The sequence below is a fragment of the Pseudochaenichthys georgianus genome, chromosome 16 (assembly GCF_902827115.2).
Source record: "Pseudochaenichthys georgianus chromosome 16, fPseGeo1.2, whole genome shotgun sequence".
Lineage (NCBI taxonomy): Eukaryota > Metazoa > Chordata > Actinopteri > Perciformes > Channichthyidae > Pseudochaenichthys > Pseudochaenichthys georgianus.
In genome coordinates, this window is record NC_047518.2 from 26363418 (window position 1) to 26384703 (window position 21286).

At 43.4% G+C, this 21286-nt stretch overlaps 1 protein-coding gene across 4 annotated transcripts in view; it reads right to left on the reverse strand.

Moving 5' to 3' along the window:
- kif13a (kinesin family member 13A) overlaps positions 1-21286 on the reverse strand; it is a 37688-nt gene that overhangs the window by 4053 nt on the left and 12349 nt on the right. For 2 of the 4 annotated variants that reach the window (XM_034102315.2, XM_034102314.2), the window contains exons 4-37: positions 20900-20960; positions 19951-20043; positions 19051-19231; positions 14366-14453; positions 13741-13875; positions 13490-13602; positions 13291-13402; positions 11915-12127; positions 11681-11791; positions 11458-11592; positions 10254-10384; positions 9470-9556; positions 9203-9378; positions 8196-8415; positions 7097-7259; positions 6808-6951; positions 6551-6700; positions 6236-6400; positions 5974-6147; positions 5713-5864; positions 5497-5629; positions 4687-4833; positions 4211-4243; positions 3162-3261; positions 2936-3062; positions 2802-2857; positions 2589-2713; positions 1943-2119; positions 1749-1841; positions 1505-1657; positions 1322-1399; positions 1166-1216; positions 813-897; positions 568-719 (exon numbers count right to left, since the gene is read on the reverse strand). In XM_034102315.2, the coding sequence (XP_033958206.1) occupies positions 568-719; positions 813-897; positions 1166-1216; positions 1322-1399; positions 1505-1657; positions 1749-1841; positions 1943-2119; positions 2589-2713; positions 2802-2857; positions 2936-3062; positions 3162-3261; positions 4211-4243; positions 4687-4833; positions 5497-5629; positions 5713-5864; positions 5974-6147; positions 6236-6400; positions 6551-6700; positions 6808-6951; positions 7097-7259; positions 8196-8415; positions 9203-9378; positions 9470-9556; positions 10254-10384; positions 11458-11592; positions 11681-11791; positions 11915-12127; positions 13291-13402; positions 13490-13602; positions 13741-13875; positions 14366-14453; positions 19051-19231; positions 19951-20043; positions 20900-20960 (4314 nt within the window). The remainder of the gene's footprint in view (positions 1-567; positions 720-812; positions 898-1165; positions 1217-1321; positions 1400-1504; positions 1658-1748; positions 1842-1942; positions 2120-2588; positions 2714-2801; positions 2858-2935; positions 3063-3161; positions 3262-4210; positions 4244-4686; positions 4834-5496; positions 5630-5712; positions 5865-5973; positions 6148-6235; positions 6401-6550; positions 6701-6807; positions 6952-7096; positions 7260-8195; positions 8416-9202; positions 9379-9469; positions 9557-10253; positions 10385-11457; positions 11593-11680; positions 11792-11914; positions 12128-13290; positions 13403-13489; positions 13603-13740; positions 13876-14365; positions 14454-19050; positions 19232-19950; positions 20044-20899; positions 20961-21286) is intronic. The other 2 variants (XM_034102312.1, XM_034102313.1) reach the window with 2 other exon arrangements.

The following is a 21286-nucleotide window of genomic DNA, read 5'->3' on the forward strand; positions in this document are numbered from 1 at the left end:
ATTTCACAAAAGACCGCTTGCTTGAAGTGTTCTAAAAGGGACCCTTGTTTATATCTTTCACACATTATTATAGCCAGTAGCAAAGCTGATATGTATGTGCGCCCCTTTAGTCGACTTCAGGCAATGATGAAGACAAATATGAAAAGTTAGTTCAAATGTTGGAGCAGCCACAAACTCAGAACAATCCAATTATCACATACAAAATCAGGCATGAGACTTCGTAGCATAGCTTTGTCTAATTTAGTGTTGTGGCTCTCCACAATTGAAGTCATGCTCCTGTGAGTCATGCTCTTTTAGTTTAGTGACATGAACACAGTTGACGGTGCCATCATGTCTATTTTGTCCAAACACAGAACAATAAAGCCATTATCTTTTAAAATCATCAAGCCGCTTGGGACATTTAGTAAATGTTGTCAATGTCAATGTATTTATCATGTTGTGTAAATGTATTTTAATATGAAAAGTGACATGTGAAATGTAAAAATGGGGTTTGACATGCGGTAACACCATGGGAAAAAGAAAGACAAGAATTCTCCTCTCTTGAGAAAGAGTGAATTTCCTCCTTACCTCCTGTCCCAGCAGGGGCCGGGACTCCAGGACTTTCTTTGCTTTGTTCTCCTCTTTGACAGGAAGCAGGGACTTGAGGAACTTCGGTGGCTGAGGGGAGAGGGCTTTGAAGGGGCTGGAGTTGAAAAATGTAGGGCTCTCTGGAACAAAACCTGTATGGGGGCAATTTGTGGGAATTCAAATATAATGTAGCAACAAAAACACCTGTAGACAGCTGCTGCATATGTGCTGTTCCTGCAGTGTACCTGGATTCTCCTTGCATTTGATCGGTGTTGTACACAGCGAGACATCTGGGGGATTGCAGTTGGTGTCCACGTGATCACAGTGGTCCTAGAAAGAAAACACATTTTACATTGGAGGTGTTGTGAGGTTATTGTAAAGTGGCAGCTAGACTTTTCAAACTCCACAAGCTACGGGGCTCCAGTGGAGACCCCTAGTGTATAAAAGGGAGAAATGCATGTAAAACCTTAAAAAGTGAGATTTTTATTATCAAAACGGTAATAACAACAAGCAGCATTATCTTAAAGAAAAGCTATGCATTTTGACGAGCATCATTCCAATGCCTAAATCAGGGTTTTGTGATTAACATGCGACTTACCTTACAGTCTTCATCCTCACAACCAGTCAGGTCTGTTTTACTACACGAAGACTGGAGACCAAGAAACAGAGACAAGTGTTATCAGTGTCAGATTATCTAATAACAATTATTTCCATATGGTTCTGAGGGCAGTGCAGTGAGTGATGTATTCATTACATGCTGTACATTTGGTGTGCTGATACTCCTTCTTAGGTGTCTTCCCTTGTTGGTGAGTGCTTCCTTTACTGTTACAGCCTTCAGGGGGGAAAACAGACAGGGTTCGAGTTAGTTGCATATTTACATGGCTCTAAATCAGATTGTTTATGTTTCTCTCTGTCAGTATGCTACTGTGTTTCATACCTGTCTTAGCCTCTCCAGACTGAGGATGTTCTCTACTTCCAGAACTCCCCTTGTGTACTTCTCTATGTAGGTTTCTCCATCCTGAGTCTGCTCACTGTCACCACGAGCAGCCATAAGGGCCAAAGTTTCCCTTTCTTCTGGCTCCTCTGAGGCCTGGAAAGAAAGGAGACGTAAGATATAAAGGGGAGATGACAAGTGGTCTGGAAAGCAGCCAGTGTAAGATACTAGAATTAAAAAGTTGTACCTTTGGTACGTTGGAAACAATCTCATAAGTCACACCACAGGCAAATATCGCATTCTTTAAGGACATTCTTCTCTTGAGACTCTGGGTGAAACTCTGTAGAAAAACAAAATGATGTTTGTTCATCAGAACGATCTATTTCTTTAACCACCAACCTCTGCTGTGGGCTGACCCCTACATAATCCTCTTGTATTAACCTGTTTGTTGTAGATGTTGACAGCAATCCTCTTACGGAGCACCAGCTCCATAGAGGCCGGGTGGCTGAGCTGCACCGTGGCTTTGACGATCAGGTAGATGCGTTCGTTAGGAGACGTGATGCGGTTGAGATACACAGAGTCATGGATGGATGAGTCCCAGGAACACACTGCCGACACCTGAGTAAGTGGAAGAGATGGTGTTTTAGTGATGCATCTCTAAAATGGTTTTCGAGCAAATCTATGCCAGTTGGATGTGACTGCACACACAGAGACACAGAAAGCAGTCATGTAGCTTTGGGTTTGCAGCAGTTGGCTAATGAGCAGAGAAATCACTCTCTCATGACACTAATTCATTACTTTTCTTTTTAATCTTGTTTCCATACATGAAGTTGTTCAATTACATGACTGTGTAAAAGTTCAACTCTGCACATAACTGTATGGAAAAACATGCTGTCATTAAGAACTCTTGTTTGTGTGCAATTATCTGCGAAAAAAGGGACATTTAGCAACCATTCAAGCCTTTGAAAAATCACGTACACTGAAACATATTTACCTAAAAAAAATGCAACTGTATTTTTACTTGAATATGTTTCCCAGAGTTCCCCTTTTGGCCACATGGGGGCAGCAAAGTCAAACCGTTTTTTACCTCCTCATCGCTGTGCCTGATGATGGGCAGATAGAAGAAATGGCTCCCATGCTCCTTGGGCAGGATAGAGTTAACGCCTGCAGCATGTGGGCCGGTCAGCTGCTCGTTCACTGTCAGATTATCAGCTGTTAGCATGAAATATAGTTAGTGTTCATCCAGGCCTGACATACACCTGTGCCACATCAGTTGATATGAAGAATGTGACTGCTTTACCATTTAAATCCAGAAAGAGTACAGGGATGTGCGCTTCGTCTCCTGCTGGTGGGGTCCTACAAGGAATTGAATATAGGGTTAGGATGAAAAAGCAGAGTTCTGCAAATGAAGTGAGTATGAGTGTGTTTGTGTACCAGTCTGCAGGAGCTCCAGGGATGCCACTGCCAGGTGCAGGGACCAGCACTGCGTTCCTCTCTTCTGTTAGGCCCACCCACTGCTCCACAAGCCTAGCCTCACGCTCAATATCCTCCTCTGACTTCTCTGTATACAAGAATGAGGAGAACAAAAATACTTAAAAATCCAGGCAACACAGCAGCCTCTTCATCAAGTAGTAGCTGTAACACAGGGCCTAAGACTTACCTTGTTTGTTGATGATCTTCTTGATTTGTTCATCCAGATACTCCCGTCGTTTGATCAGAGCTTCTGACCAGCGCTCTCGAACACAGTTGAGATCTTCCTCCTGGAAACAGGCAGAGACCAGAGTCAGTGCCAGCTGGCTCAGCAAGGCAGAGGCTCTGCTGCAGGGCTCAGTGCAGTGTTAACAGGGCGAGATGAGGGGTGGATTTTATGAAAGTGAGTAACTGCTCCTTAATACACTCGCTGGCCAAACAAAGAGAAAGCTCATTTAAGTTAGAATGTGGTTTTTTTGCTGAAAAATTGTGGTCAAAGAAATACAATTAAAACGCAAATAAACCACCCTTTAACTCCTTTGCAAATCACACGCATGCAATCACACACTTTCATGCACACACCATCACATCATCACAGCCACCCAAACTCCCGTCTGTCAGTACAGCAGATCACTCTGTGAGGGTACCACAATGTCAAAAGTGACCCACAGCCTTCGAAGACCTTATTACGCTTCTGACATCAGCACATTTCCACCATGCAAAGTTCTGTAAATAATGCAGCCATGCAATGCCCATGTGATTCAGGGAGGCTCATTTTCCCTGCAGCTCTTCAGTAGTAACAAGCAAACAGCAGCATTAGTGAGCAGCAACCTGAGGGGGAGGGCGAGAGAGAGAGAGAGAGAGAGAGAGAGAGAGAGAGAGAGAGAGAGAGAGAGAGAGAGAGAGAGAGAGAGAGAGAGAGAGAGAGAGAGCGAGCGGGGCAGGATCCCTGGCAGACAGGCTGCCGGCTGGGAGCTCAGCCATGGGTGGAACTGTATTTTGCACACAGGGCTGCCAAAGAATGGTTGGTGTGAATGATAATTACAGCATCAGAAATGGCCCACATGTGCAGCTGCTTTTTAATGAAGCACTCATTTGGTTGGCACAGCCCTCTGCCTCCTGCCTCACATGCCCTAAGCAACAGGCTTAGTCGCAAACACGTGATGAAGGTGGTTTCCTGCATGCTGCAGAGTGAGCTAAAGGGGGAGCAGCAGCAGCAGGGGGAGACTGAGAGGGTACCTGATAACTATCCATATCGTCTTCCTCCTCTCTCTGGCAGGAGAGAACACACTCAGTCAAATTTGGGGAACCAGAAAAAAAAACCCTGACATGACAGCTTGACAGTCACTGCTCATGTGACTTTTTAAGATGTATGTGGAGAAGAAAGTATCAAATTATCGCTTTCTTTCTACATCAGGGCACAACAGCGCATGTAAACAGAACAAATAGGGCACTAATGAGTTTTTACATTCCTTGGTTTTCTTTAGACTCACTGCCAACGACCCAGATGAACCAGTCATATCCACGAAACCAGAGATGGATACTTTGGCTAAATCTACATAATGTTGTTTATGACTGGCACGAAACGAGCATACTTTTCCCAAAACGCAGAATCAATTACATTAATACATCATCCTGCTTTTTTTTGACATAATAATTTCACAGTCTAAGTTGCATGTGAGTATAGAAAACATGAGTATTTGTGTTTCACAGACCTGGTAGCTGTCCAGTGGTCTCTGAAGTTTGGTGCAGCGAGCGGACACACAGCCGATGGACACAGACAGCACAGCCTCCACCAGCAGAGGCAGGGTGCCCGAGTTTTGGACCGGCTTCACACACACCTGCAGCCTCCTGGAGTGACCCTGCGTGGACAAACCTCCATATCTCAACATCAGATTGCTTTACTACACGTACACAACTGTTTATAAGTACATCATTAGTAATGCAGCTCTTAAAGGAATACTTCAACCCCAAAATGACAATTTGTACATCAATTACTCACCCCATTTGACCTTGAATTATACATTTAAAATGGGGAAATGTCAGCAAAACGACTACAAAACATCCGCTTACAAACTGAAATGTAGGTTGTGTAGTGTAGTGTAAGCCTCAACTGAATTTTCCAGTACTGATCACTACTTCCCAAAAAATATGAAGTGTGTCTATGTAAGCAGGAGAATATTTATTAGAAAGTTCTTGAAATCATAAAGTTTTAGCAAAAACTCATGTTTTGTGAGATGCGAGAAGTGATTTTTTGACTGGATCCGTGAGACTAGATGCAGATGTTTTGATATAATGTTGCTGTTGTTCAACAAAACCGTCCGTTGCCTTGATTAATCATGACTCTTTTTCTGGTTTATGTTCTTTGTTCACAGTGGCAACATGCCAGTAAATAAAGTTTTCTTCAAGAATTCAAGGTAACATGCAGTGAGGAATTTATATATAGAAATGATCAATTTGGGGGTGAAGTATTCTGGGCATCCGGTCTGAACTAAAGGGATAATTGCTCATAGTGTTTATCTGACCTGTCGGAGTTGGAAGACTCCTCCTGTGCTGATATCTTTTCCAGGATTCAGCTCCACAGATGAGTACTCCCCCTGCTCATTCAACTCCTGGATGGATATCACCAGCTCGATCCTACGAGACACCTCACTCCACCTTAAACATGCAACACTCAAGATTAGTACGTGTCAGCTTATGTCAGTGTGTACGAGTATGAGCAAAACACGTGATACATGTACCTGTCTCGTAGCGTCTGGGTCTTGGCTTCCAGTGCGTCTAACTCCCACAGCGAAACTCCGTTCCCGGCACAGCGGTGACCCCACACTTCTATGGCCAACGCTCCATCTGATATAAACTCTAAAAACTCATCTGTCACATGCACAACGTAGTCCTGCACAGAGACAAAAGGTCTTCAGTTAACAAGACTTGAACATTAAGCTAAGTAAATCTAAGAATGAACAACTTTACGTTCAAAGAATCAGCCGCTCCTTTTTATTTACCTTGCACTGATCAAACTGGACAGTGAACTGGGCGTCTGGGCTTCGAGGGGAAGGACTGTCTGGGCTGACCATGGGGGGGGCCACAGTGGGCTCGCCGTGCTCCCAGAAGGTGTATTGACAGAAGACAAAGTTGGACAGGTTGAGCGGCAGACCTGTGGCCTCTCTGATCCGCACCTGCAGCAAAGAGACAAGTAGTTGTTGTGCTGTTGTACTCAACAATCCCCAAACATCCATCTTTGTTAGGATCCAGGGACTCTTTTACCCTGCAGGTGAGCCTCTTAGACATATGGACGATCTCCCCGTTGGTGTCCATCACCTCAAAGCAGCTGCTCTCACTGGAGTTCTCTGAAGAGTCGTCTCCCCCAGACAGGCGCTCTGGGACAGCTCCACTCACCCGCATCAGCTCAATGTGCAACCTGCCTGCTACCTGTACACACAGGGCAGGGCACGTTATCCCCCAAAACAAATACAATCTCCCAAAATGTCTTAATTTTAAATATACAAGCATGTAATCCTTATATATGGAAAGTGAATAGTTTCTGTCTGAGTGAAGCTGTATATGATGGTGCACCCTTACCTCTCCTTGCTGGCTGATGATGGGGACTGCATATTGTAGTTTGACATCATGAAAAAGGCACTCTAGAAAGATGTTGGCCACTCCTATCAGGTTGTGGTTCTCTTGTGCCTCATAGAATGGGTCACAGTATTTACTGTTTGCCTTGTTATACTGAAAGAAAACAAAGAGAGAAACACCTTGATATTCCAGCTCGTGTTTTCTACCTCGAATGTTATGCGCTCTCTGAATGCCATTCTAGTATTTTCCCTGTTTCTTACCAGCTCTTCTGTGCCTTCCCTCCAGTCCCCGTAGTGGTCTCTCATATCCACCAGTTTGTTTTCCAGCTTCTCAATGGTCCACACCTGGGTCCCCTTCCCCTTTCTCCGCACCTGAATGGCCGGCTCGCTCACTATAGCTCCACGCTACAAAAAAACAGATTTAGAATAGTCTTATTTTTCAGAAGATATTCACACTTTGAAATGATAACACCTGTACCATGATATACCACCTCCTTTAGTGAGGTGATGTGGTGTTTGTGTGTGACTGCTCGGGGTTCAGAGCTCTGACCTTGCGGTTGGCGCTGAGGTTGGCCGCAGGAATCTGAAGGGTGACCTGATAGTCCGTCAGTTTGCTCATCTCCTCTGCCAAAAAGTTAGCTTCTCGCACCAAGGTGTTGGCTTTCACGACTTGCACCCTGAGTCGGGAGAGACTCTGACGAAAAAGCTCATCCCTGACACACACACACACACACACACACACACACACACACACACACACACACACACACACACACACACACACACACACACACACACACACACACACACACACACACACACACACACACACACACACACACACACACACAGACCATTCATGAGGATGAAGATCAACAAACATCATCACTATGCACATCATAGATAGCAAACCATCCTTGTTTACAGGAACAGCTAGTGCAAAACAGGAGTTGAGTAGGAAGCTACTAATGATAAAAAGAGTCTCATGCTTTAGCTACCAAACCACAGTGGTTACATAGAATGGCAACATATAAAGGAATGAACAGTAAGTGCTGAGTCATGTCAGAGGATATTTGCTAAAGCCATCGAGCTACCGCATTGATTACCAGCTCAATGCTACAATGGTGTGCAGAAGGGCCTGGTTTGTCTCAGTAAAGAGCACAATCACATGCTGATATGTTGTAAGTGTGTGTAAAGAAGGTTTTGGTATTGTAGTGTTGGTTGAGGACTTGGAACACAATACAGCATTCCTTCAATGTACCTATTTTCGAATAACTTCAGCAGGTGTTATAAATAAGTGTTACATCTCAGGATTTTAACAGGAAGGTGTCGAGAAACTTTATTTGATTCCATATATCACTTCATAGCAGCATGGCTCACTGAGGCTCAGACTGAGTGAACATTGAACAAAATGCCATCACAGTGACTGATTTCCCAATTTAAAAACTGCATTTGGCTTACTCATGTTAATACAGCTATGTTTAATAATGCTAATGTTTTATACAACTGAAAATATATTTGCACATCTCATCTCGTTAGTCCTGAGGCGGTCCTCCCTGCAGTGTGCAGAGAGGGTGTGTGTGTGTGTGTGTGTGTGTGTGTGTGTGTGTGTGTGTGTGTGTGCGTGTGTGTGTGTGCATTCCACTAACCGCTCCTCTGTCCACAGTCGCAGTTTGCCGTGTGGTGTGTGTGTCGGGAACGTGAGGCGCTCACTGCTGCTGCGGTGGTGTTGTTGATTCTTTTCAGGAGACAGCTGTTGCCGTAGCGACTCCAGCTCTCGTTCGTACATCACTCTCTGCTCTTCAAGCGCCATCCGCTTCTCCTCCAGGTACTGCTTCTCCAGCACCTGGACCACATTCTGCATGGGGTCTACACAGCAGAAACAACACGTTTCACAATCCAGTACACAAGTCCTGATTGTTGTTCTGAAGACAAGCTAAACTGCAACCACAACATCTGATAACAAATAAAGTTATTCAATTAGAAATAATCAATGCATGGTAATCAATGGTGCTTTTCTTTAAGCAACATCAAAAACAAAAGGTGTCAATATATGTTGAGAGTAGCTGCAACAAGCTGAAGGTTCAGAAACCCAGAGGTGGGAAGTAACTAAGTACCTTTACTCATGTACTGTACTTAAGTATAATTATGAGATACTTGTACTTTACTTGAGAATTTTCATTTTATGCTTGTTTGTACTTCTACTCCAATACAACTCAGAGGTAAATGGTGTACTTTTAGTCTACATTTATCTGATACCTTGAGTTAATTAATGATGTGAAATATAAACAACTCTTAAATAGTAAATTCACAAGCTACCCTGCAGTATACAAAGTCATTCAAACTAGCTGCACCTTGACACTTTAATGCATTCATAATTATAATCAAAACATATCATATATATTATTCTGAAATGGACCAATCTGCAGAATGACTATTTTTATTTTGTTACTTTAAGTATATTCTGATGCTAATATTTTTGTACTTTTACTTGAGTAACATTTTGATTGCAGGACAGAGTATTCCTACACTCTGGTACTTCTACTTTTACTCAAGTACAAGATCTGAGTACTTCTCCCACCTCTGCAGAAGCCTACATACTTCCCATAGCTGTGTCCTGAATGAATAAGAATAAATTATACTATCCTAATCGCACCATTGTTCCCCAGAGTCTTCATTATGACCTCCATCTGGGCGAACTCATAGCTGTAGTCCTGCTCAGAGGAGGCCTCGCTGGCCGTCTCCACGTCTGCCTCGATGAAGCTCTCTCTGGGGGAAGCTCTGTCCAACTCCTTTAAACGGTCCCGCTGCTTTCGGTTAGGCAGATTAATCCTACAGAACAACAGGACTTCCAATCAGTGACTTATTCATTTCATTACTCTCCACACATTCGGATGTGGCCCTACTACGACATGTCTCATACCTGAAGAAGTGGTTGTTGCCCCATAAGATCCGATCTCCATGCCCCAGGTACGCCAATGAATCAATCATTGTTCCGTTAACACAGGTCCTGTAGAAAAAAAGAGAAATGAAATACTGATAATAAAAAGGTCAGATTTCATATTATTTTAAATCCAATTCAACTTTATTTATATAGCACATTTAAAAACAACAGAGTTGACCAAACTGCTGTACATCAATAAATATATAAAAAAGCAGCATAAATACATTTAGACAAAACCAATAGGACAAAAATAAACTAATGTAAAAGCACGAGAAAATTAAACCATCCTTATAGCCACAGACTGAAGACCCTCATACATGATGTAAAATCATTTTAAAACACAACAAAATTGAAAATAGAAAACGCCAATTTAGAAACACAGACCGATACGTCTTATACTGTACGTGGTCTGCAAAAGCACGGGAGAACAAGTAGGTATTTAAACGAGATCTAAAAACAGGCAAAGTGGGAGCAAGTCTGATCAGGGGGGGCAGATCGTTCCACAGCCTGGGAGCTGCTACAGAAAAGGCCCCGCCTCCCCACTGTTTTAACCTTAAATGAGAAATACTGATTGAGAAGGAACAATCCTTTTGCAGTGGGAGGGGCACGTGGCTCTGATATCAAAGCGAGGAGTTCAGATCATAAATTCCTTTACAGTGAGATCATGGGAAACACTGCGGTCCTGTCATCCATGAAGGAGAGACAACAGAGAGATTCACAGAGATAGGGAGAGTATATTGAAGCTGGTTGTATAGTAGCTCACCTGGCATTCCCAATGGGCGTCAGGGTGACATCACCGTCCGGGCAGAGCTCCAGGACACAGTGCTCCGGCTGGATACCGATACCGAAGAGCTGGATGTCCTGAGACGTGTCTGCGCCCACACGTGTGTGCTCCTACACACAGGTGCAGGACAGATTGAAAACACTTTAATAATGACACATCTGAAAATAATTACACCAACAATCTTGTTCCAACTTTCAGTTTATAACCTTCAAAATGTTGTTTTTTGAACCACTTTGAATATTATCATTTGCAAACAAATAAAGCTAATTCAAGATAAAAACACAAGCCTAAGTGAACGAACTTGTGTCTCTCTCATTGCAGTGTGGGCGTTGCTAAACAAACATCCAGGCTTCTAGAGCCTGCAGTGGACTAACCCATTTCACATTACCATAGTCATTCCACACTGATATGCCAGGCTGCAGAACCCAGACAAAGGCCTGTTGTTCTGTTCGCCGGCTGCTTCCTCACATGCCGCCGCTGCTACAGGTCCAACTATAGCCGGGCGGTTGTTAGACAGAGTGCTTGTAAAGTCTGCCTTCAAAGCTTCATCTGGATCACTACGCTTTCAGGGTCTACGGTACATATTACCACGGTGGTAGGTCTGTGTTGTTAACAATATGCAGTAATACCACAGAGAGTTAGTGACTAAATGTCTGCTGAGACGCATAATCCCTAAAATGAGACTGTTATTAAAAGAACTTCCTGGCTTCTGTACAGACTTCAGCCATTACGAGGTGTTTTGGATTTGTACATTTCCAACCATTATATAAAAAAAGTTACAGCAAACATGGAGACATGACGCAAAGATATTCCATTCATTCATGGCGCTCAGACATACAATTGTCTACAAATCTATACACTGTACAAAAATGTTTTTATTTTATTAGTGCCACTAAAAAAGGATCTGCATTTTGGGGCTGTGCATTTACCTTCATTTAGAACACCTTATGTTGAAAGTAAAGGGGTTCAGGCATTAATCTAACCACATACATTTAATACAGACCGGTATGTTTACACTGAAAAGTCCATAGGAGCTAATTTCCTGTTTGATCACCCTGGACTTTGTAATCCAAAACATATGTATACATTTGAATGTAAGGCAGCACGTTGACAATGGTAGGGAGTGCTGTGTCGTCTCGTTTTGCGACTGGTTTTGCATTATCACATTGTAGAAGCCGTGTACCTTCAGGTAATAGACCAGCAGCTCATTGAGGGCAGGATCTGCATTCAGGTTGACCAGGAAACACTTGTCTTCACCCACTTTAATCCCTGATGTTTCCAGAGAGATGCCCATGCTCTCCAGCTGCTTTTGACGCTCCTAAACAGAGATAATAACGGTGTAACTGCACGTATAAATATGAAATAGAATTGTAGTTTTGCAGTCTCATTATGAGTGATGTGCATACAGTGGCAATCTCCTCTGTCTTTCTTAGTTTCTCCTCCCAGGTGACAGTCATCTCCAGAATGAGTTTCTCAGACTCGTGCAGTTTCTCCTTCAGCTCAGGGGCCTTCAATGACTGATGGGAGAAATGGGGGGGGAAATCAGCATCAGTGCTATCTGGTCTGATTTATGACATGTCTGCCATTAATTATTTATATAATTTGTGAGCCTCTGTGGTTCACCCACTCCCTCCGCTCACCTCGGCCTGAGAGAGTTGAACTTTGAGCTTCTCCACCTCCTCCCTGAGCTCTCTGATGATCCGAGCGTTGGGGTCTTCGTTCACGATGGCATGGTTGACGATTCTCTTGGCTCTGTCTGCATAGCGTAGTGTGGACAGCGTCTCCTCGTAGTTATCGGCTGATGGACTCACTGTGGCTATCATGGCTGTCTTGCTGTTTCCGCCTAGGTTATCCTGGAGCCAAGAACACTTGTTTAAAGAAGATATAGCTGCTAAATGTTTCCTTTCAGTCCAGATGCAAAGATGGTAAAGGTCAAATGAACAAAACACCAAAACCTCTCACCTTTCAAGAGCAGAGGATTAAAATAACTGAGTGAATTTAATGTACGATTATAATACAATTTGAATGTACTCGTACTTAAAGGTAGGGTAGGTAAGAATGGAGAAACCAGCTCGAGTGCGCTAGAATTTGAAAGTACGCAGCCGAAAAAAATCTGCCCCTTCCTTCAGACTTCCTTAGAGCCCCTCCTCCAACACACACGAATGCGCACATGACCAATGAGGGCACGAGATAAGTTTGTGCACAGATGGAAGGCCGACAGGCAGGTAGGCCATCCAGTTATTTTAGCCGGGCCGGCAAAAATGATTCGTCGTGCTTTTTACAGTACTACGGCTTCTACAGATGACATTTTTTTCTGAAGTGAATTACCTACCCCACCTTTAATGAGGTTATTTTTTATTTGATTCTACCTTATCCTCATACTACACTAAACCTATGAGGGAATAATAGTACTTTTTAAAAATGTTCGGCATATGAAGTTATTTGTTATTTTGTTAATTAAGGCTTTACATCAAGATCAACCTATATGATTTTTCAGTCCCCTAATTCTAGAGATTTTAAGTTAATTTAAATGAATAAACAACATTATCATCCCTTTTAAACATATTTTTCCACTTGCAGGACTCAGTCATACTTATTCCCAATTTGGGATTTTCTCTCAGTACTGTTTCCGTAACAAAATAATTTCCCAAATTGGGATCAATAAAGTATATATCTATCTTATAAATTAAAAAGTGTATTTTTACTTTTTATATTTTAAGTTCATTTTGATAATAATACTGTTTTTTTTTCATTTGAATGAAGGTCTTTACCTTTTAGTATTTTATTTTTATTGTGGTATTACTACTTTTACTAAGTGAAGGCTTCGAATACTTCTTTTACCACTGTCTTTCAGTCACATTTAAGCAAACCTAGAACAACCACACAAGGTTCAAGGTCCTTTATTAGTCATACAACCATAGCTACAAAATAGTTATGTCGATGAAAATCTTAGGTCACAGGCTAACAACCAAAACAGAACACATTTATAATAATAAGTGTAATTTGTGGGTCAAACCTTCAGTAGCCAAGTGAGGACAGAGTCTCTGTACGGCACAAACTTGGCCTTCCCCTTTCCTGCAGACTGATCAGCCAGAGCAGAGATCACACATCCTAACGTGGTGAGGGACCTAGAAACACACCCAGAAACATCAGCGTTAAACTGTCAACTGGACATCAAACATTTGTATGTCGTTCATTAAAAAACATAGACCCACTTGTTAATATTGCTGCCCTCTTTGAGTCTCTCTCCAGCAGCTCCAGTCTTGGACACTCGCTCACTTCCTGCCAGGTCGACCAAACTCAGCTTGCTCACTTTCTCCCCTGAATTCTGTTGACCATCACAACATGAGCAAATAGTCAGAACCACGATAAGACAAATAGGATAAACACAATGGAGGTGATTGTTTTTTAGTAAATCTAAGGTTAATTAATTGTGAAAGTAGGTGAAAATCAAGAAAACACTGACCCCAGACCGTAGATCAAGAAGTGTTTGTGTTACAATGATACTGAAGACGCCATGTGACCGACTGCTCTCTTCGTTCATGTTGGTGGCTGCAACTGTGCGGGATTTGTTCCCCTCTGACATTAACACCTCAATGTCCTAGAAGAGATCGAGGTCATAAAAGACAATGTGTGTTAGGAAAATGGGAAAAAAACAACAATATGAAAACATTTTCTAACTAGATTTAGGTAAAGCTTGAACACTGATCATAATGAGAACAGTAACGTCAGCTGATATGTGATGTAGCTGGGTTACAAAAGGCAGTGAGCCAAGGCTGTGGGAAAACCATGGCAATAATATCAGTCAGACAAAGAGGAACAGGGTGGAGATGTTAAAACTTAATTAAGGAAGACCCTTCCAAGGATTGGCATATAAATCACCAAAAAAACATGACTACATCCCACTTCAGGAAATGTCTGCACTTGGGAGGATGTGAAACAAATGCAAATTCCCAACAGATGATTTACAGGGGTTTCTGCTGGATGCTATGAATCATGGGAATGTGAAATATGAGGCATGTGGTCAGTGACACTGGATGGATTCAGCTCCTCCTCTGTACAGTGCGTTGACAGAAAGGTGAAAGACACACCTCAAAGTTGGTCACAGCCAGCTGAGACAAGCCATCCACATACGGCCCCAGGACTTTGTGTTCCCGGACCTTAAGGGAATGTCGGCCCCTTCAAAAATAGGGAAAGTAATGCAATTAGTAAAATAAGGGAGGTATAATTATCATTTCTAATAAGAACATATAAAAGGAATAAAGAAGCAGTGATTTATAATGCACACTTCTCACTTCACCAAGTTTATGTAACACTGCTTAGCATACATTCCATCTTTGGAGACGCTACAATTGTCTCCTTTAACCTTGAGTCCGTAATCAGAATGGATAACACTTGTGTATCAAGTACAACAGTAACTTTCTGGGAAATAAGACACAGCCGTATATTTGTGTTTGGAAACAATGGCGTTTCTGAATCACTTCAATACATATCTCAGTTGCATTTGTTACAACTTCTTGAAATGGAATGGCTCGCATGTTATGGCAGTATTGAAACAATTAGCTCCTCATCAACATGCACTACAACTGCAATCAAATGTTAATGTGGAAGTGTGATGCCAAGATGACACATGAAAGAAATCATTGATGTCAAAGTTTAGGAATTGCGAGACTGGCTAAGGCCAACACAAAAAAAGAGTTATCGCTCTCTTCACAATCTCACTTATCCAGTTCTAAATCCATTGTTTCTTACAAAAGATGTGTATTTTTAAAACATTCTAAAATACATGGTTCAAAAACATATACAATATTGAAAAAAGACAAATGGTACTTTTTTTTAAATAGCTTAGACAGTATTACTAAACATCAGTACATATTGTATTCGTCTGGCACCTTTTCCAGCTGTTGGTTAGGCAATCTGATGTTTAGTCAGGGGCAGGGCAATAGGATAGTATGTGTGGGAGTTTATTGTCATAAAGGAACACATCACGCAGTACATATTTTCCTCATAATAATATACATGTGCTCTGTGTAAAAGGTAAACTAAGTGTAAGAAGTGGTTTCTTTGATGGTGCAGGTGTGTAAATTGAAGCTCATCTTCACCTGGCTGCGTACTAGGGGTTTAGAATAAAACCTATAGATCTGTAAGAGTCACTAAATCGTTGCAGCCAAAGAACCAGGTTCATTCCTTACACTGTAGTTATCTACCGCCCAATGATAAAACACTAGAAATGGCCATGGCCAACTTATAGGGTGTGACAGAGATCCTGTTGACACTTAATATCACATGTCCAATGTTTAACCCTGAACATCCAACACATCCACCCCAGCAGCTCTCTCCACAGCATATTCCTTCTCCCATACACCCAGACCCACTGGCAGAGGAGGTGGCACTGGTCTCCTGCTCTCTCCCAAATGGAGCTTTTCCCTCTTCAAGCTACCTAACTTCACTCCTTCCACCTTTGAATTCCATGCCGTCACAGTGACCCATCCTATACAACTAACCATTGTTGTTCTCTACCGTCCACCAGGCGCCTTGGGGGACTTCTTGGAGGAATTAGATCATCTCCTATCACACATCCTTGAAATCGGCCCTCCCGCTGTACTTCTCGGAGACTTCAACCTCCATACGGGGAAGATAGACGAACTAACATCTCTGCTAACCACCTTTGCTTTCTCACTGTCTCCATCCCCACCAACTCATAAAGCTGGCAATGTCCTTGATCTCATATTCTCAAGGAACTGCTCTACTTCTAACCTCTCTGTAAACCCGCTCCACACCTCCGATCACTTCTCCATTTCATTCTCTCTACCCCTTTCCAAACATAACAAACTAATCTCTTCGCATCCTGCACTTGTCCGCCGTAACCTCCGTTCCCTCTCCCCCTCTACTTTTGCCTCCTCGGTGCTCTCAGCCCTCCCTTCCTCTGACTCCTTCCAACTCCTGCCTCCAAACTCTGCTGCAGAAACTCTCCTCTCTCCTCTCTCTTCCTCTCTGGACTCTCTCTGTCCTCTCACATCTCGGCAGGCTCGTCAGTCTCCTCCTGCTCCCTGGCTAAATGACGCACTGCGTGCTAATAGAACCGCCCTTAGGGCAGCAGAGCGGAAACGGTGGAAATCCAAACACCGCGACGACCTCCTAACCTATCAGGCTCTCCTCTCCTCTTTCTCTTCTTCGATCTCTCTGGCAAAAAGCACTTTCTTTCAAGACAAGATCCATTCTTCCTATTCCAATCCTAAAAAACTATTTTCCATCTTCTCCACCCTCTTGGACCCTCCCAAAGCCCCTCCCCCCTCCTCCCTTCTGTCAAGCGACTTTGTTAACTACTTTGAAAAAAAGGTTGACGATATTCGCTCGTCTTTTTCTGACTCACCTTTACTCACTGCTGGATCACCTGACCGACGGTCAACCGGCACACTAACTACTTTTTACCCTCTCTCGCCAAGTGAGGTTCTTACCCTCGTTACCTCTGCCCGCCCTACCACCTGTCCTCTGGACCCTATCCCTTCAAACCTCCTTCAGACTATCGCTCCTGCTATTCTACCGTTTCTCACCCATTTCATCAACACTTCTCTAACTTCTGGTCACTTTCCAAACAGTCTCAAGGAGGCAAGAGTAAACCCTCTCCTAAAGAAACCCACTCTCAACCCGTCTGATGTTATAAACTACAGGCCTGTCTCTCTCCTCCCGTTCCTGTCTAAAACACTTGAACGCGCTGTCTTTAAACAACTCTCCTGTTATCTCCATCAGAACAACCTTCTGGATCCACATCAGTCTGGTTTCAAGGCAGGTCACTCCACAGAAACTGCCCTCATTGCTGTCTCTGAGGAACTGCACACTGCTAAAGCAGCCTCCCTCTCCTCTGTCATCATCCTATTGGACCTGTCTGCTGCATTCGACACGGTGAATCATCAGATCCTCCTTCGCACTCTCCAAGAACTTGGAGTTTCAGGCTCTGCACTTTCCCTCCTCACCTCATACCTCAAAGACCGCACCTACAGGGTAACTTGGAGAGGGTCCGAGTCCGACCCTTGTCAATTAACTACAGGGGTCCCTCAGGGCTCTGTTCTTGGTCCCCTCCTCTTCTCCCTGTACACAAACTCGCTCGGATCTGTCATTAGCCCGCATGGTTTTTCATACCACTGCTACGCTGACGACACCCAACTAATTCTGTCCTTTCCCCGCTCAGAGACCCAGGTCGTCGCACGCATCTCTGCTTGTCTAGCTGATATCTCTCAGTGGATGTCCGCTCATCATCTCAAGCTCAACCTTGACAAAACTGAAGTGCTTTTCCTTCCGGGAAAAGATTGTCCCACTCTTGACCTGACCATCAACATCGGCACCTCTGTTGTTTCCCCGACCCAGACTGCAAGGAATCTGGGTGTGACCCTAGATAACAACCTGTCCTTCACTGCAAATATCGCTGCTACTACCCGCTGCTGCAGATACACGCTTTTCAACATCAGGAGGATGCGTCCCCAGCTGACCCAGAAAGTGACGCAGGTTCTGGTCCAGGCTCTCGTCACCTCACGCCTAGACTACTGCAACTCCCTCCTGGCTGGTCTACCTGCATGTGCCATCCGACCTCTGCAGCTCATCCAGAATGCAGCGGCTCGTCTGGTCTTCAACCTTCCTAAATGTTCCCACACCACGCCGCTCCTCCGCTCCCTCCACTGGCTTCCGGTAACTGCTAGAATTCACTTCAAGACACTGGTACTTGCGTACCATGCTGCGAATGGATCTGGCCCTTCCTACATCCAGGACATGGTTAAACCGTACACCCCAGCGTGTGCCCTTCGCTCTGCATCAGCCAAACGACTCGCTGCACCCTCGCTGCGAGGGGGACCCAAGTTCCCATCAGCAAAAACACGTGGATTTGCTATCCTGGCTCCTAAATGGTGGAATTAGCTCCCCATTGACATCAGGACGGCAGAAAGCTTACACACCTTCCGGCGCAGACTGAAAACTCATCTCTTTCGACTCCACTTCGAGCGATAGAATGACTAACAAAGAACTGCTAACAGAGCACTTATATACTAATAAAGGACTGGCTTATCTAAAGCCAGTTGAGTAGCACTTGAATGATTGGCTCTATGAAACCTGATGTACTAATATGATTCTGTTTTCCTCAAGGTTGTGTCTTCCTGGTCGAATGTACTTATTGTAAGTCGCTTTGGATAAAAGCGTCAGCTAAATGCAATGTAATGTAATGTAACATCAGAGAGGCAGAAAGACAAAGAGGAAGAACAAGAAAGTGAGAGGCGTGTTGTATCAGCGGGAGGAAGCAGCTACTGTAATGGCTTTGGCTGCATCTTCAGACATCTGCAGCGCACAGAGCGCTCCACTGTAGAGCCTCTGTAGGGCTCCACTAACAGATGTCCCTGACACACACACTTTCACAGTTCACTCTCCCATGCAGTCTGTCTGCCAACCCACATCAGACCACGGAGGCGAAGAATGCAGCCGAGTCAGAGGACGACGCTGTCCTGCAGGAAATGATTGGGTTGAGCTTCCTACTCACATCATTCTGTCGCCATCTGCCATTCAGGCTACTAGACACTACAGAGCTATAAACAGAGATGCAAAACTACAACAAAGTGGGAGCTGACGGAGAGGTCACTGCTGCTGCCGGAGTTGGAGCGAATCAATAAAATGTCAGCAGAGTTTGTGTAACCGGCTGTGTCTGTGTCACACCAGGTCACAAGCATCACCAATGCATTAGCAGATTCCATTCAGCGAGGTTAAACAGGTCACATGTGCCAGAAATCAGACTCACCCTTTAGGATCGAGGAGGTCACGGACCTTCTCGTTGTATATCTCCATGTAAGACACCTCCACCTTAAAAGTATGGCCCTCGTTCTCCACCTTGTGGATCCTCTCAAACAGCGAGCAGCAGAGTCGAGGGATTAAACCCGGCTGCTCCCCATTCCCCATCATGGAGAAGGACTTGCCTGAACCTGGGTAGATACAGCAGAGTCACTATCCAATACAGAAAACGTCTATAGAGTACTTCATTAACAGTAAAACTTTAGTCTTTACTAAGGTCACAAAAAGTGATTGATTTCAGAAAGGGTTTAGCTAAATCATTTTTGAGCCTACTGAAGACAGCAAGCATCCTGATCATGAAATAAACAAAGGTCTCTACATGTTGTGACCATACGTTGTGACAATACAAAAGGTCGACAGCCATGCTAGCAGTTCTGTGAAGCTTTACTTAGGCACAGCTATGCTTTGAGCTAAAGGCTAACATCGACATGCTAACAAACTTATGCTAACACGTTTAGCAGGAATAATGTTTATCAAGGTCACGATCTTAGTAAAGCGTTCTAGCTTGATCTGCTATTTAGCCAAAAATACATAACTCATCAGAGGCTGATGGGAATGTCATACATCAGGTGTTAAGAGGGCCAGTGACCAAATGTTTTACTCTAAGACTGGAAGTGGGATGAAGTAGCTCATTTAATCCTGGGTGAAGGAAGGATATGAGTTAAGGGATTCAACAGTGCGATTATAATACAAGTCTTACTGTGCTTAAAAACCTTCTGCAGACACATCTGGAGTAAACCTGACCCACATATATTAGTTACACATGCTTGTGAGACTGCATAAAGTAATGGATTAAGCAACAACAAAAATAAAGTGATTGAATGTGGTTTCCATCTGGATTTTCAGTTACCTGTTTGTCCATAGGCAAATATGCAGGCATTATATCCCTGGAATGCATTATCAAGTATTCCCTCTCCAAGGCACTTGAACACCACCTCTTGACCTTTCAGACAAAGAATCACCATGGAGATTTGGTAAACAGATAAACCATTCAGATGTATAAGTACTACTAGCCTTCTGTTTTGCATCATTGAATAAGTGCAATAACATTAACACAGAGAATTGTATCAACAAGGGCCACTAATCAGGAAACATAAAGAATTATTTCATCTTCAGAAATTCGGAAAAAGTATTCATGAAAGATGACAGAATCCTGTTGGTCGTATGCAAAATGCTATGTAGAGAAATCTGTCGTGTTGCTGTCGTGCTTCTGCTGAATAGGACAGCTGTTTAACGAGCTATATAAAGCCTGAGCCTGGGCCTTGAGGCGGCCCTTCACTGAACAGATTGCCTTGTCTGTTCAGCACAAAGCAGATGTAAGCATTTCCATCACAAAATGAGAGCAATATGACAAGGAAATGATGTACAATGATTATGTAAATCTACTTCAGCATGGACATAATCACCTCACCTAAACCTAAAAATGGAGCTGTAACCTTTTCCATTCAAAACTCATTAGAATTGTAATTACTCAATTACAGAAGCACAATAGGAAATGCTTTTTGTTACTCTTCATGTTACAAATACATGTTTTTGTATGTATAGTACAAAACACCATGATGGTTTTATTCTTTTGAGACAATCTAGGGACAATTAACTCGGATATTTGTATGTATTCTCTCAAAATGCAAATTACCATATATACCTACAGTACACAATGCTTTGCTTTGCTTTATGCAAAAAACATGACCATCAAGTAGGGAGTTTCCCTGCGCTATTTCTGCACAAAGCTAAGCAGGTTTTAAAGGGGATTTCATTTGAGTTTGAGTGGAGTATCAGATTCAGCATTTATGACTCACCAGCATATTTGGGAACGTTGGATTCATCCATGGACCAGAAACAGTGGTCAAAAGCAAACACCTGCAGGGAAGTCAGCACAAAGAGTGTAAACACACACTTCTCACACTTGTCCAAGCATGTACAGCACAAAAACAACCTCAGTGGTCTTACTTATTTTGTGGTACAAAGACAGGCTTATTGTGGCGAACCACGCCACCCTGCAGTAAATCAGCAGGACGGGGGCTGTCTGAGTGAGTAAGATGAAGTCTAACGGAGTATTGTTGGTAAGGTGATGCTCGTTAAGACCGCGCCATGACTGTCTGCACAAATCGCCGAGTTATTTCATAGTGGCTGGAGTTAAATGAATTCATAAATCAGGGTCAGCGCTCCCCAGAAGAAATTCCAGC